This window comes from Daphnia pulex, chromosome 10 (genome assembly GCF_021134715.1).
Source record: "Daphnia pulex isolate KAP4 chromosome 10, ASM2113471v1".
Classification (NCBI taxonomy): domain Eukaryota; kingdom Metazoa; phylum Arthropoda; class Branchiopoda; order Diplostraca; family Daphniidae; genus Daphnia; species Daphnia pulex.
In genome coordinates, this window is record NC_060026.1 from 14,265,668 (window position 1) to 14,280,653 (window position 14,986).

The 14,986-nt window shown below is 42.6% G+C and overlaps 6 protein-coding genes across 9 annotated transcripts; 4 read left to right on the forward strand and 2 right to left on the reverse strand.

Moving 5' to 3' along the window:
* Positions 1-1,145: 1,145 nt before the first annotated feature.
* LOC124203855 lies at positions 1,146-3,399 on the reverse strand. Its single transcript, XM_046600724.1, has 10 exons — positions 3,215-3,399; positions 3,098-3,154; positions 2,922-3,014; positions 2,604-2,855; positions 2,373-2,523; positions 2,129-2,256; positions 1,932-2,060; positions 1,688-1,854; positions 1,331-1,604; positions 1,146-1,255 (listed from the first exon to the last, which is right to left on the reverse strand). Exons 1-10 carry the CDS (start codon positions 3,375-3,377, stop codon positions 1,149-1,151), a joined length of 1,521 nt encoding a protein of 506 aa, XP_046456680.1. The 5' UTR covers positions 3,378-3,399; the 3' UTR covers positions 1,146-1,148.
* Positions 3,400-5,490: 2,091 nt separating this feature from the next.
* On the forward strand, positions 5,491-6,581 carry LOC124203868 (nucleolin-like). Of its 2 annotated transcripts, XM_046600748.1 has the most exons (3): positions 5,491-5,545; positions 5,613-5,873; positions 5,907-6,581. In XM_046600748.1, exons 1-3 carry the CDS (start codon positions 5,537-5,539, stop codon positions 6,345-6,347), a joined length of 711 nt encoding a protein of 236 aa, XP_046456704.1. In that variant the 5' UTR covers positions 5,491-5,536; the 3' UTR covers positions 6,348-6,581. The 2 variants fall into 2 exon arrangements, with proteins under 2 accessions (XP_046456704.1, XP_046456701.1); XM_046600745.1 differs by having other exon boundaries at positions 5,613-6,581.
* A 1,083-nt stretch (positions 6,582-7,664) lies between these two features.
* Positions 7,665-9,167, reverse strand: LOC124203858 (translation initiation factor IF-2-like). 2 transcript variants are annotated; one of them, XM_046600729.1, is made up of 3 exons: positions 9,078-9,163; positions 8,390-9,006; positions 7,665-8,299 (listed from the first exon to the last, which is right to left on the reverse strand). In XM_046600729.1, exons 1-3 carry the CDS (start codon positions 9,084-9,086, stop codon positions 7,861-7,863), a joined length of 1,065 nt encoding a protein of 354 aa, XP_046456685.1. In that variant the 5' UTR covers positions 9,087-9,163; the 3' UTR covers positions 7,665-7,860. The 2 variants fall into 2 exon arrangements, with proteins under 2 accessions (XP_046456685.1, XP_046456684.1); XM_046600728.1 differs by having other exon boundaries at positions 7,665-9,006; positions 9,078-9,167.
* Positions 9,168-9,625: 458 nt separating this feature from the next.
* Positions 9,626-11,099, forward strand: LOC124203864. Its single transcript, XM_046600735.1, has 2 exons — positions 9,626-9,824; positions 9,892-11,099. The coding sequence occupies exons 1-2, from the start codon at positions 9,819-9,821 to the stop codon at positions 10,822-10,824; spliced, it is 939 nt and encodes a 312-aa protein (XP_046456691.1). The 5' UTR covers positions 9,626-9,818; the 3' UTR covers positions 10,825-11,099.
* A 701-nt stretch (positions 11,100-11,800) lies between these two features.
* LOC124203869 (TATA-binding protein-associated factor 2N-like) lies at positions 11,801-12,920 on the forward strand. The gene is made up of 2 exons (XM_046600749.1): positions 11,801-11,887; positions 11,980-12,920. The coding sequence occupies exons 1-2, from the start codon at positions 11,882-11,884 to the stop codon at positions 12,712-12,714; spliced, it is 741 nt and encodes a 246-aa protein (XP_046456705.1). The 5' UTR covers positions 11,801-11,881; the 3' UTR covers positions 12,715-12,920.
* Positions 12,921-13,222: 302 nt separating this feature from the next.
* Positions 13,223-14,888, forward strand: LOC124203875. Of its 2 annotated transcripts, XM_046600759.1 has the most exons (5): positions 13,223-13,544; positions 13,643-13,838; positions 13,899-14,039; positions 14,201-14,275; positions 14,336-14,888. In XM_046600759.1, exons 1-5 carry the CDS (start codon positions 13,536-13,538, stop codon positions 14,374-14,376), a joined length of 462 nt encoding a protein of 153 aa, XP_046456715.1. In that variant the 5' UTR covers positions 13,223-13,535; the 3' UTR covers positions 14,377-14,888. The 2 variants fall into 2 exon arrangements, with proteins under 2 accessions (XP_046456715.1, XP_046456714.1); XM_046600758.1 differs by having other exon boundaries at positions 14,201-14,888.
* Positions 14,889-14,986: the final 98 nt, after the last annotated feature.

Consider the following 14,986-nt stretch of genomic DNA (forward strand, 5'->3'; position numbering starts at 1 on the left):
TCTTGCCGACTTTTAGACTTATATATTTTGCTTTGCTTTTATAAGTAGGTTGCCATGGCGACGGGAATGCGATCGGTGCTGTTACGAGATAGACAATTATTGCAAGTCCCGGCAGCAGCAGCAGCGCCTACTTAGATGAAAGGGAAACCAATCTGTCATCTCTCAGGTATATTGGATGGATCTTCTTCCTATTTCTCAGACATGAGAGTTTATAGGTGTCGAGTAACTTCATCCAGAGAGTCCCCAATGGAGTGTGTGGGTACTTGAGAGATCAGAGGAAACTCGACGTACCCTTAATGGAATAAACCGCCCGGTTGTTATTGGAGTCAATATTTGATTGATGTTTTATCCACCCACTTTGAGAAATTTTTTTAAAATGACGTAATTCATTAATCTTACGAATTAGTAATGTTTTAACTTGGATGAGTCTTTTTTTATTCAAGACGCCATTTTGTTATTCACCTTTTGGCGGAAAGGAAGAGAATGAAATTTTTCTCACCCCACCCCTCATATTCAAAGTTCCCGCGCGCTGAGAAAATCCATGATGGCCGCCGTGGTGATTTTTCTCGAAACGGGGGAAGGGTGAGCAAAAAAGAAAAGGACGCCATTTTGTTCCATACCTTTTGGCGGGAACGGAAATTTGTCTCACCCCACCCCTTAAAATTCAAAGTCTTTCTTCTCACGGCTCACGCGAAGAAAATCCATGATGGCCGCCGTGACGATTTTTCTCGAAACGGGGGAAGGGTGAGCAAAACAAAAGAGGATTGTCATTTGATAAAACAAAACCCGCCCACTTTCATACAGCACACTCGAAAAGGACGTAACGTTTCTATAACTTTCTAAATAAATCCCGTTTTCAATATTTATTCGGCCTCGATAGACACCCGTGAAATGAAGGAATGATTTTTATTAAATAATATTCAGATTCTTATCAAATAAAACATACAAAAAGGGGGGACGGTGGAAAAAGAAAAATGTTTTGGTGTTGATGGAAATTCACGGGTACACAGGGAACGAATCTAATTCACATGAGAATTATTCAAATTTCCCCCGTTTTTCTTCTGAATCGCTTAAACAATGATTCGATCAAATGAATAATTTCTCTACTGCAGCAGCAGCTACCGTGATGTTCACAAACTGTCAAATTTTTAAGAAGCTCTCTGCTCATATCGCAAGCAGAATCCATTATTGCCCAGCTCGGTGTTCGCCTCCGATCCGTCTGTCCGGTAGTAAATGTTGAACGGCTTGACCGTTGCTAAGGCAACACAATCAAACTATTATTAAAAAATCAATACAAAAACTACAAAATAAATCGCGCCTTATATCTTACAGCATAAGGTGACTGAAGTGGTTTGGGCGACGGCGTTCAAATTGTTGCCGCAAAATCGATCGTTAAAATTGGCCGGCGTCGACGCATCTACCGCCCCGTCGATGACGATGTAGTCGGTGTTGGCGCACTGATTGAAGGCCGTCCCGGCTCCAGCTCCGGCCGGAAGAAATGCAACCGTCGAGTCGCCCGTCAAACTCAACGCCAACGGCGTCATTTGCGGAGCAACGGCTACGGTCGTGATGACACACGGACTGTAACAAATGGACGACGAGACCTTTTGGGGAAGATATATCAAATTTATTCAAACAAGAGTTATTTGCATTAAATTGACGCCGAAAATATGACACAAGTGCTTACCCTAGGGAAAGCGTTGGTGTTGGTGACCTGCTCCGTCCGGAAGCAAATGTTGTAGTCCTGATTGGCCAGCTGACGGGGCCCTGTCGCCGATGGCGACACTTCACGCCAATTAAACGATCTGACAGTCCCGATACTTTGCGTGAAATACTGGAGACAATCGTCAGGAGCTTTTTTAAAAAATAAATAAATAAGAAGTTATATAGGATCGATCCTTGTGACGCAGAGCAGATAATAATAATAATACCAAGTAAATTCGTAGAAGTGCAGGATAGTAAACTGATCCTGATCTTCCAATTACGATCCTGTGCCGACCCAGTGCCCAACGTGAATATCAATTGAACATCAGCCGTCGACGACGGGGCAATCAAGTACACTGGAATTGAATTGGACGTCATTTAGAATCACCTTATATACACGATGATAACACCGAAATCAACTTACTGTGCTGGCCGACATTTTGGCCGCAAATAATCGGCACTTTATTGGCAGTTCCGCTCACCCGGAAGTTGTCCGTAGCGCAAACGGTCTGAGTATTGGGTCCGGCGATGGCGAAAGCTTCGAAATCCAATCTATTATATACACACACATCAATATTTCATCAATTCTTTTTCTATACAATAATCAAGTCCGTTGTGTTGGTTTGGGCTCTGCGCGTGGGATGACGGATATTATATAATAGACTCACCGAACTTGGCAGATTGGATTCCTCCTTTGTTCCGGCAATGTCGGGTCCATTTTAACGTCGAGGGAACACGTCGAGTCGGCGCTGAGCGTCGTCGGAGCCTGCCAGTAAGTATTGTTGAGCGTCACGGTGGCCCCGCATCGAGTCACCGTATCTTTTTGGATTTTTTGACATAAGTAAAATTGATGTCGTAATGGGAGAAAATTCGATTGGAGAATTAAAATTTCGACGTACTGATGCAACAGACGTTGCCGAATGAACTGCACGAGCCGCTGGATCGCCCACCGTAGCTGGAACAGAGCCTGGAATTGGTGCAGATGCCGGCCTCGGCGTTGGGCGACGTGCAAGACGTTCCATCCAGTAAACCGAACGACGTCAACAGCCCGGCGGATGGATTGTTGAAGAAGAAAGATGATGAAATGGTCGACGCCAAGTTGGGGAATGCGTTCCGTAGCGAAGGACCCAACTGCAGACGACTTTCCGTGACTGAAATTATAGTGACAGAAATTTATTTAATTGATCACAGAATTTAGTTAATTGAATAATGCATACCCGAGGGGAAGTTGTTGCTTCCGTCGGGACGGTCGGAGTAAAGTTTCTGGACGGGAGTTCTGCCTTCAATGTCAGTTATTTCTGGCTCGACGCCTGTCATTTTATATAGTCGAAAATGTGTGTCAGAAAATCATCCAAGTCTAGAAAGTTTTGTTAATTATTTTGATTGTTTTTACTTTCTTCCTCGAAATTGTTTTTGGGTAGTTGGTCGATTGAATTCCAGGAATTGACACCTGAACCGATTTTTGAATTGAATTTTCGCGCCAAATAAATTTGAAAAATGAATTCGATACCTGTAGAGTGGTAATGGCGATAAGGCAGATAGAATAAGCCGTAATAAGGTTGGTTGATCATCAGCGGTGGCCACTGGTTGGTTAGGTAAGCAGCTGGAGATGCTCCTGCCAGCAGGACGGCCATCAGGACGGACACGGTGGATGCTGGAGATGAACCGAACATGGCCAACTTTTGAAAGGATGTGATGGACGAATGTGAACGACCCGAGCCTTTTTTATACTCGGCCATATACGAGAAATGAAATGGAAACCAATAAGAAGTCAGTTTTCTATGAAGTCGGAAATTCCAGGAGAAGAATGTGTCTCTCTGTTATATTCCGGTGCCTGGAAGGAATGAACGGGCGGTGCCTTATTATTCAATCCATCAACGAATGGCCCATCATCATCGTGAAACAGACTAATACCCCCCACCACCACCACCATTACCACATTACGCCGATTGATGGATGAAGGGCTGTCCATACCAGCCACTGGAATATTTATGGATTCAAATTTTTATTTTGGCCTGACAGGTTTATAGTTTATTCGCCAAAAATGTTCCAGCGAATCTTTTTTACTAAAAATTATTTTTCCCGTGACGAAATACATTTTAGGCTCATCCATCATTCAACAAAAAGGAAATACCACACAGCAGACGAAAGATTTTGTATTTATTTATTTATTTCCAAAAACCGATTTTGGTGATGATGATTCGCGTTGCTGTCTGCTATAATGTCAGGCTAATGTATAATAAATTTATTGCGTTTCCGTTTGAAATTTCCGTGCCTGTTTGAACTCTCCGCGGAACAATGGATCCCACAGTTTTGATTTCTGATTGATTAATCGGGGAGGTTTTGTGGGAAAAAGTTGTTTCCTATTTTGAGATAAGTGCTTTAATGTTTGAATAAACAAAAAAGTTGTGTTTGTGTAGGCTTTTTTTCTTTTTGTGTGTCACCGCGCGCGGTTTAAACTGAATGTATAACCGGACAGGTATAGATTAGATTTCGCTCCTTATTTGGTGGCATATACAAGAGCCTACCGCGCGGTTCAACGTCAAAACCATTGAGTGTATTTTTTAATTAATTCTAAAAAAGAAATAAAATCGGTCGCTATTATATTCGGTTGGGCCGGGAAAAGGGGAAGGCAAAAAATTGTGATGCAATTCTGGTCACGCAGCGCCACTCTAAAACAACAAGTTCTGCTGACGATGTCTGTCGGGAGATTTATAAAAGATATTGCACGAAGGAGCTGGGCGACAAGTGCCGCCGCTCTTAAAGATGAAAAAGAGAGAGAAGCTCTTTGTTTTCTTTGGTGCTGGCCAGGCCGGCAGCGATAAATAACCGGGAATATAAGAAACACGAGCTGAGAAAAGTTCATTCAAATATTTTATTTATTTATTATTTTCAAGTGATGTCAGCAGCAGCAGCTTCAAAATGAAATGCGACGTTGATTGAGTTGAGGGAAATGACGTTAATAGACTTTGAGGGACCGACAAGTTGTGTATGTGCTCATTGAAACAATTCGTGGACGGCAACTATATTTCGCAAGTGGACGGACAATTCCACATTGTTCGCGTGCCTTGAATCGCCATTGTCTCCACCCTTATATAGGAGCAGATTTCCCTACATGACGCAATTCAACAGACTAGGAAAATCTTAGAGTTCATCGGCCCTGTTTATATACTTAATATTGCGATTAAACATGAAAATGCGGAGCATTCATGAATGTTGTCGTCAAGTCAGAGTTATTGATTCGACCACGAAATACCATGTAGGGTGTTGGTTATGAATGCGACAAGTCTTTTCATTCTTTCACCATCCATCAAACACAACCCAAGTCAATCTATGACGGGTAAAAATTCCTTATCCTATTTTAGCTATCCATAGAAGATGGCGATCGAATTCTATACATCTATGAATTAATAATTTGTTTCTGATGGACGCCACCGCTAGACTAAACAGTAAGGTCACCCACCTATACCTTATTCTATCGCAAAACGCGTACAGGTGCCAAATATTATTAGCACTTTCCTCGAACTGTTGATGGTCTAAAAATAAAAACATAATAATGTCCACAGGTGAGTAGGTGTCCATTATATATACCTGTTGTGTGTCCTAGCTCCGTTTAATTTGATGCAGAATAACAGCACCTGGATTCGGTAAATACAATTAGATACCGAATAATAAGTTCTCGCGAACGATTCGGTTTTTGATTCTTATTCGACAATTGAATGGCGACAATCGGACGACGTTAGCAGCGGAGCGTATAAAACGGCCAGGTTGAGCGTGGGTAAAGACACACAAGACATCCGTCTTTGGCATTGACAAGTTGGACATTCTCATCATGGTCAAGGTATATTTGATTAGCTTTTGGACTTGAATTGAAAATTTTATCTTTAATTTTGATTGATTTTTGACAGATATATTTCCTGCTAGCCGCCTTGTGCGGATTGGTCTCTATTAGCTTAGCTGACCCTACAATGTACGGTGCTACTCCAGCCAAGTATCCAGCAGCTCCGTCCACTTATCCAGCTCCGGCTAGTTATCCAGCTCCTACCACTTACCCAGCTCCAACCACCTATCCAGCTCCTACCACCACTTATGCAGCTCCCACCAAATACGAAACTCCTACCACCACAGCCAAGTACGAAGCTCCAACTCCTAAATACGAGAAGAAGAAGGAAGAATACCCCATGAAGCCGGAATACAAGAAGGAGACCTACCCCATGAAGATGGAATACGGCGGCAAAAAGTACAGACGTGCCGTGGATGACAAGACGGAAGAGATCCAGGAAGAGACCCAGGAAGATCCAGTTAAGGTTTCCAAAAAGGCGGAAGTGAAACTTTCGGAAAAGAATGTCCAGCTCTTACGCGATGCCGTGATCGACAATCTCTTATCCGACCCTCAATTTGGTCGTGGATTCGGTATCGGTATTGGATTCGGAGGACGAGGTGGATTCGGTGGTCGACGTGGTTTTTACGGTGGTCGAGGTGGTTACTATGGTGGTAGAGGTGGTTTTTATGGTGGTAGAGGTGGTTACTACGGGGGTCGAGGTGGATTTTACGGGGGACGACGTGGTGGACGTCCTTTTTTTGATGGCGAAGAGGATTCCGATCTGATGATGGATGATGATCAATTCTTGGACATGGAATAAACAGCATCACCTCTGTACGAGCCTAACCAAACGACTTTTGCAGTCGCTAATTTGTCGAAATCAATCCTAACTCGTTCCTGAACAACACCGACCGCTTCTTTACAATTTTATTCTCATTGCCTTTCTTTTTCCAATGGAAATTTGTTGTGATTGGCCCTTGATTATAATCACAATTGTTTTTCGTTATTTAATTGAAATGGTTGTTAACTGAATACATTCCTCTATCTATCTAAACTAGCGTATTAATCGATTTATTTTTTTTTACCCTATAATTTTTAAAGACAAGTTCAATAAAAAAAAAACTCGATGATAAAATAAAACTTGTGAGTTTATTTTCGACTCGTTTTCGCAATCTGGCAAATCCAAAACCGAACCATCCCTGATTGCAGACTATAATTAGTTAATTTTGCGAACGACATGAGCACATGACACATAATTAACTTTTGAGAGTGAGTAAATACTAGAAATCATCGATAAAACCCACTAGGAAATAATTTGTGCAATTCACAACTGAGTCTGACGTGATACTATTTTTGGCAGGTATGTTTTGAACCTGAGTTTGAATTATTTTTGTAGCCTAAAAAAAACTGTCAAGAGGCAGGCTCACACAGACATAACTTTCTTTCTTGTCAGAGGTCAGGCTGAGGCCACCGATGGTCGATAGGTCGAATGAAAAGAAAATGATGAAGGGATGAAGGCATCAATTCAGGCACCTCAGATTTTCTGTTCCAACATATCATCCAGGTTCTCGCTGGTGAAGCAACTGAAACACTCAGAACTACGTAAAGTTTTTTTCAATCAAAGAAATTTATTTATTTAGTTTTTTAATTTACTTTAAAAACTAGATAAAACTGAATAATACACTGAATATTATCTAGTTTATCATCTTGTTTGAGGTAAAAAAAAAACTCAATATTTATTTCATTTTATTACCTTTTTCGATATTAGTTTTTTTTTTTTTTATTTGCAACACTAGTACTTCTTGATTGCCTTACTGATGTGTACATAGAACTTCACTCGCTTCCTTTTTCAATCTCACGTTTTCGCGTTCAAATTTTCCCGGTAGATTGCCAAAATTTCAATTGGAAAAGGTAACAAGGCAACAGAGTAGTCTGTGCCACTTGGCTAGATCCATTGTCTAATTTGAAGTGTAATAAGGTAATTTCTGTTGTATCGATGATGGCCCTGATTTACAAATAGCCAGTTAAAAATATTCAAGTACAAGCAAAGCATCATTAGCTTTAAAGTTTGTACAAATCCATGGGTCTCGTTGGACCACATAATACTATCGCCTTAATGATTCAAAAGTCGAACGCATTTGTTTCAGTTATAAAGAAGATATTTCTTGTATTCGTTATTTCTAGGAAACTCATTCCACAAAGAACAAACCATCACAGTCGCACGAACATTACAAGCATTATAGAAAAGAAATGTCTTCCGAAAAAGGAAAATTTCGATTTGAACGCGTTGGTCGTCGTCAGTTTTTTAACGAGAAAATGAAAAGGCGGGACGATTACCACCACCGACGTTTACCAGGATCCATATCGTCCATCATATCGTCCAACTCTTCCATGGACAAGGCTTCTTCATTGCCCAACAATCCACCCACGACACCGGCACCAAAATTACTAGCCACATTCTTCAGAAATTTCCTTCTTGCAGGATCTCTTCCGTACATCTGGACTAGATCTTCAGCATCTCCGCCACGAATCTTTGAACCAATGAAAGATCCCACTGCACCGGCTCCTTCTCGGGCGAAGGTCTTGCCGAACGACTTGCGGAAGGCGGGATCGCTCTCCATCACCAGTTTCGTCATCACGGCATCACGAACGACTTTGGCTTGTTTCCTCGACAGTCCAACGCGCCAGCAATTCTCATCGTTCAACAGTCCACCCAAAACACCTCCGGCCAAATTACCGGCGAGTTGTCCAGCGAATTTCGATTTCCCACCTCTTCGGACAGGATCGCTCGCCATGGTGAAATCATCCTCATCTCTGGACAGGAACTTGAACAAATCTGTAAGGATTCCTGCCGTCGCAGGCCTTCGGACAGGATCGCTCGCCATGATGAAATCATTCTCATCCCTGACCAGGAACTTAAACAAATCTGTAAGGATTCCTGCCTTCGCCGGCCTTCGGACAGGATCACTCTCTGCTGACAAGAGTTTACTGATGACGGCATCTCGGACGGCTTTGAGATCCGTTGGGGTTAGTTTGTACATCATAGGACGTCTCATTGGGTCAGAATGGGATTCCTCGGCATCTTCGTCGATGGATCGCCTGTACTTCTTGCCTCCGTATTCCATCTTCTTGGGGTAAGTTTCTTTTTTGTACTCCATCTTCTCTTCTTTCTTGTATTCCATTGGTTTCTCCTCGGTCTTGTATTCCATCTTCATTGGGTATTCTTCCTTCTTCTCCTCGTACTTGGGAGCAGCTTCATATTTGGCAGGAGTTGGAGCTTCGTATTTTGCAGTGGTGGTAGGAGTTTCGTATTTTGTGGGAGCCGGAGTTTCGTATTTGGCAGGGGCGGGAGCAGGAGCTGGATAAGTGGCCGGAGCTGGATACTTGGCTGGGGTAGCAGGGCTACCGTACATGGTGCTGCTTGGCTCCGCAACACTCAGTGAGGCCAATCCGCATAAGGCGACCAAAAAGAAACAGACCTGTCGGATCACGAAAATAATTATACATATTTTTCTAACGAAGTCAATTGATTAGGACTTGATTGATTTACCTTTGCCATGGTGAACGATGAACAGGAGATGATCCAACTTGCCTATGTCAAAGTAGGAGATCTTCTGTGCCTTTATCCAGACTCGGACGAGCTTTTAAATACGCCATCACCCCCTATTAAGAATTTATTAACGCACAACGGCAACTTGCTTTTGCTTCCATTCGCTAGCACGAAATGTTATTGGTTGTGGATCAACATTTCTTTGAAATCGAACGCTGAATGAGTTAGCCTTTAACCTATTTACACATGCTCACGGCCATCGATTCGAATGATAATGAAGCAACACCATCGGTTCCCAAAAGACATTATCCAGCTTGACTACCGAGTGCTATTACAATTCTTGATATTGTTTTGGAGAGGGACAGGCGAGGACAGGTGAATTGTTTTTTATTCCCATCCAGTAGCTCTTGGTATAGCCAATAATTAAGTAGTTATTTGTGTTCGTTTCAGTTACGTCTGTATTTAATATTTACCTGCAATTTCCGCGAAAAGATCAACAGATACGGCCGTCACAAACTTCTTTTGTTATTCCTCAGGTGCTGTATTTAGCCTTGGGTATATTTCTCCTGATGGCAGTTCGCTGCAATTGTTTTCTAATGTTTTGATCCGGTGTCGGCTACGATCTTGGACTTGCTCGTCAGTCTATTAAAGTACCGGAACGCCAATAAGAGTTTGGATCAGTAGGTCGAAAGGAGCGTTCAAGCCAACATTACGACTTAGTTGTTCCGGTGTCTTGTCGTCATGAAGGTATCATCTATTTATCTTAAGTTCATTTCGGGAAATTGATTTTTGATTTTATCGTCCCTGGATAAAGGCTCATTTAATTCTGTTCACCTTGTGTGGACTTGGACTGTTGGTGAATGCCACGGCTATGGATATCGAAGATGAAGAAGACGATGGATTCCACCACGGATTCTCGATGGCAGATGAAATGGACGAGGAAGAATTCGGTTTGCCCATGAACGATCAGGAAATGGAAGACGACGACTTGGAGCGAATGGCCGATCCTTTGAGAGTCCGCATCCGCATTCGACGCCCTCCGCCGTTTGGTCTTGGAATGGGTGGGATGGGAGGCCTTGGTGGAATGGGTAGATTTCCCGGAATCGGAGGCTATGCTGGACTTGGCGGATATGCGGGACTCGACGGACTGGGTCTTTCTGGTGGATTTGGACTTGGCTTTGACGAAGCTGAGGAAAGATCTTCTGTTGTAGCTGATGATGAGGATTCTCCAAGATCATCCGGCCCGAAAATGGAAGACGACAACAATAGCGAAGATGAGGAACGTATGGCCGATCCGGTGAGAATCCACATTCACGCTCGACCGTCTTTCCCAAGATTTGATCCTCGATTTGGAATGGAAGATGACGAAGAGTCAACGGCCGATCCAGCGAGATTCCGCATAGGTGTTCCATCAAAATTTGTTCCTCCGGGTAGAATTACAGCTTTGGATGAATTAATGTCCGACCCGTTCTTCCGAATTCGTATGAGAGCCGGTTTAGGCCGGCCATTTGGAATGGGTTTCCCATTTGGTTACGGAGGTTTCTTTCCTAGACCCAGCCCTTACTTTTTCGACAGCCCCATGGAAAACAAGGGATCACGTTATTCCAAAAGAGGCCAAGCTGGACGTTGGTTCGATCCGTTGATCGAAGACATCACCATCAAAGAACGCATCCGCATTCGTACGCCAGATCGTTACGATCGTTACCGTCGTTACAAACCTTATTACTGGCGAATGAGGAAATATTAATTTGCACGAGATGGACACCTCAACACAATTCACTAACGTTTTGCTGGTCTCCCTTTTGCCGACAACCATTCTTTAGAGCTGTGGACGTCTTCCATTCATCCGGCCCACATGTCTTCTCGCCTTGCATGAAATTGCGCTACTGATTTGTGTTTGATTGTTCTCTTTCCTCACCGCTATACTACCTACTGTTCTCTATACCGACAAAGAAGCACGTTTGAAATCATTTTGGAAAGTTAAACTTGGTTTATAATCTATAAATACACATGTTGAATGAATTCTTCGTCAGTCAATTCTTTGAACCGTAGTAGCACAGAATTAAAATAAAATGAGTGCAATCAAATATCAGTAGACTAACTGCATAACGTCTTCTCGGAAAATCATTAAATAAACCAAAAACCGCTTCATTTGTGAATTGATGGCAGTTTGTCACGTCACACACAAGTAATGGCCGGGTATAAATAATATTTAGTTGATTTATTAAAAATCTTTCAAATTTCAATCATTATTTAATTCGCATTAATTACGAAAATCTGAATGGCAAAGTATAATGACAAATTATTGTTTGGAGACTATCGGCTATAATAAATACCCTTCTGCAATTTCTTCATTAAGATTAAATGCATAGAGTTCATAAGAAAATATATAACCTGAATTGGAAATCGTGTCATGGACATTTAATATCTTATTTATACCTGTCATCACGGTCATGACGGACAAAGTGATCAAGCTATTAGGTATTTTTCTTCGATATTGTCTTGTCGTTTCGCCCGAACTTTCCGCGGACATTAAGCGCACCTAATGCACGATTGGTGTCTCACCTTGGGTAATTCTCCTAGCAGATTATTCTGGCCCTATTATTTCTGTTGAACCCACAGGTCGTCCTTTTCTTGCTATCCCATTATTATCTCACCTTGCCGCAATCCAAATCGTCAAAACATTGGCAACGTATAAAACAGCCGTGTCGATGAGCTGTAGAGCATCAGTTGGTCGCTCAGCTCAGCTCAGCTACACAGCTGCAAAAGCCAGCCAAGATCGACTATAACCAGTCCGTCTCATCATGAAGGTAACAAACATTTTTTCTAATTTGTTTTAAAATGACATGATTCGCAAAATTTTTTCCATTTTCAATGATTCTCAATTTTGTCTTGATTTTAGATTGCTTTTCTGCTGGCCGCCTTGTGCGGAATGCTGTTGGCCACCACGGCCATGACGTTCGACGACGATGAAATGGACCAATTAGAAGATCCCATGTCCATGGGAAAATGCCGAGGATGTGCGTGGAGAGACAACGACCTGGAGGAACCCGTAACGGCTGACGAAATCGAAGATATGATGCACATGATGGATCCTCAAGGCAGACGTCGTGGTGGCGGAGGAGACCGAAGAGGTGGGTACCGAAGAGGTGGAGATCGAAGACGTGGATACGGAGATGGAAGAGGTGGTTACAACGAAGACATTTTCCAATCGCCAGCAACAACCACCGGCGATGAAATGATGCAGGATCCTCTACTTGGCTTCGGATGGGGTTGGGGAAGCCCATGGGGCGGATGGGGTGGTTGGGGAAGAAGAGGCTGGGGTGGTTGGGGAAGAAGGGGCTGGGGTGGATGGGGAAGAAGAGGCTGGGGCCGTCGCTATTTCGACTCGGACGACAGCAGCAACCAGGAAATGCAAGGAGAAGAACCGGAAGCAATCAGCGCCGACGATTTAGAAGATATGATGATGCTGGATCCTCAGGGTGGGAGACGCGGTGGATATAGAGGAGACCGGGACCGCTACAGAGGAGACCGTGACCGTTACAGAGGAGACCGTGATCGCTACAGGGGAGACCGTGACCGCTACAGGGGAGACCGTGACCGTTACAGAGGCCGTCGCAACGACATGGAACTCTAACGGAAACAAGCATTTAATGGCTTTTGGTGATTGTGATGTTGAATATTCATCAACATTGGGTTATAGTTAAATAATGTGTAATTTCACTCCGAATTCCTTGTTTCGAATGCTGCCGATTGAACATGCTTGTATCCATTTGTGTTTTCTTGGAATTGTATTTTGAAATCAAATTTGTGTAGTGAAAATATACATCTGATGCATCCAAATGTTTAATTTTTTACTCCCATCTGTCGCCGCTTCTAATGTTGAAATATTTAAAAAAAAGCACCAAACCTTTTGTCCTGTAGGAAATTTATAATTCAAGTTAGATGTAATTTGAATAAATCATAAAAATTACATAACTATTTATTTAGGAAGAAAATAACGTTAACGAGGTGACGCTTTGAGTTTTATAAATTTAAGAGCGGGAAAAAAATAGAAACTCAGCGACACTATCAAACTGGCACCGCTGTTTTTTGGGGGGTCGGGGGTCCCTGTTTAATTGTTTATGTCGACTACGTCAGGTCGGTCAAGTTTACATAACTCAGTTCCTCGTATTTGGTCCCACTTTACAAAGGTCAAGTGAAAATCTTCTTTGACTTATTATTTGTTATATTCTTGTTTTGTATGATTTGGTCCCACTCGATTTGAAAGTGCAAACAATATGACCATGGTCATCGCGTACGTGCAATTGTGATATAACGATTTCTGTGGAAAGGATCGTTTTGTGTGTAACACAACAACTGAAAGGTGACACTATGGAAACGTCTTCAGAGAGCAAAAACGTTCGGGCATCAGTTCCAAGTCTTTGACACAGACAAGTTGATCTTTGTTCATCCATCATGGCAATGGTATTTATAAGTTCTTCGTCAACTGACTTTTTCACAGCGTAACCAAATCATATTTTGATATCCTTTTATTGCCTCTGTTTGAGTGTTTGGCCTCACAGGAATTCCTGTTCGTTGTGTTCGTTGCTTCGTTGAGCCCATCGTTTGCTGACCATTCCTTGTGCGAAAGTCGTCCGGCTGTGTACTTCGTTCCTACTGAATATCAACAGCCGAACAGCGCGGAGAAGATGGAAGAATACCGGAAGAATATGGAGCAAGGGGAGAAACCGGAACTCAGTCAGAAAAAGCAATACGTTAGTAAGTGACTTACAAATGTTTGTTTGAGGAAAAACACTAAACATTCTAGTGGAAATCCAGATCCCATGAATATGAAACTGTCGTGTAAGGAGATCCAGCAAGTTGTACGACATGCCGTCATCGAGAAACTCATGTTGGACCCGATCTTGTTCCGCTTCCGTTATGGGAACCGCTTACCTTTTTACGGTCATCGTTATCTTGGTGAGCATTTCGAGTCAGCTGACCATGTCATTTAAACAGCATTCCGTACAGAATTAATATCTAAATACAAATGCAGTGAAGTACATTCTTAGATAATCAAAAATCAATGTCATTTGATGATTGGCTGTATTTTATTGTACGTCTTTTTATGTTTAATGCAGGTGTACTTTTCCGGTCCCTTTACGATCGTATAGGCAAGAGCTGCTATTGGAGTGCTCATTTTAGACAACGAAGAGGTTTTTTGTGGATATACCATCGACGTAGAATACTCTCCGTTGAGTTTGGATTTGGAATAGGCGGAGGGGGGCGAGTATATAGTCTCCATCAACAAGTCTGAAATGCGCAGTGATCCATAAAACACCCGGAAATGGAGAGGCGGATATTACGTTTCGAGCACGGTGTATGCATTGCTGGGGGAACATTTCAAATGGCGCAGAGCACGTATTAATTCCCACTTGAACGGAGAGTTAATTTGATAGCAAAAAACTAAAAATCTGGATGAGTTGCAGGAAAATAGATATGAAAATTCACCAAGCCGCACATCAAGCATGCCCGATCGGATGATAGGCCATCGAGTTTCATCGCCGAAATAAAAAGCATATGATTTTGGTTTGACCTACATTCTTTCACGGCCTGTCGCCCTTGCCCCACTATCATCTTCGGAGATGATCGGCTCGATCATAAGAAAAATGGCTGTCATTATTATATAGACGCATTTGTTTTCGATGGCAAGTAGCGTTCGCCGTATCTGGTTTGACATTTTTATCACGGACTTGTCGCCAAGTATATAGGGGTGCGCTATCCTGTACGTTGTTGACTGATGTTTGATTTATTCATCGTTTAGTCACACCAGTCAGTTGCGCAATACTGAATGACTGATTTTCTTTTCCCTCTGGATTCCGAGCCCACTTCCCGGATATTTTGACAACTATTAGGTCATTATACAA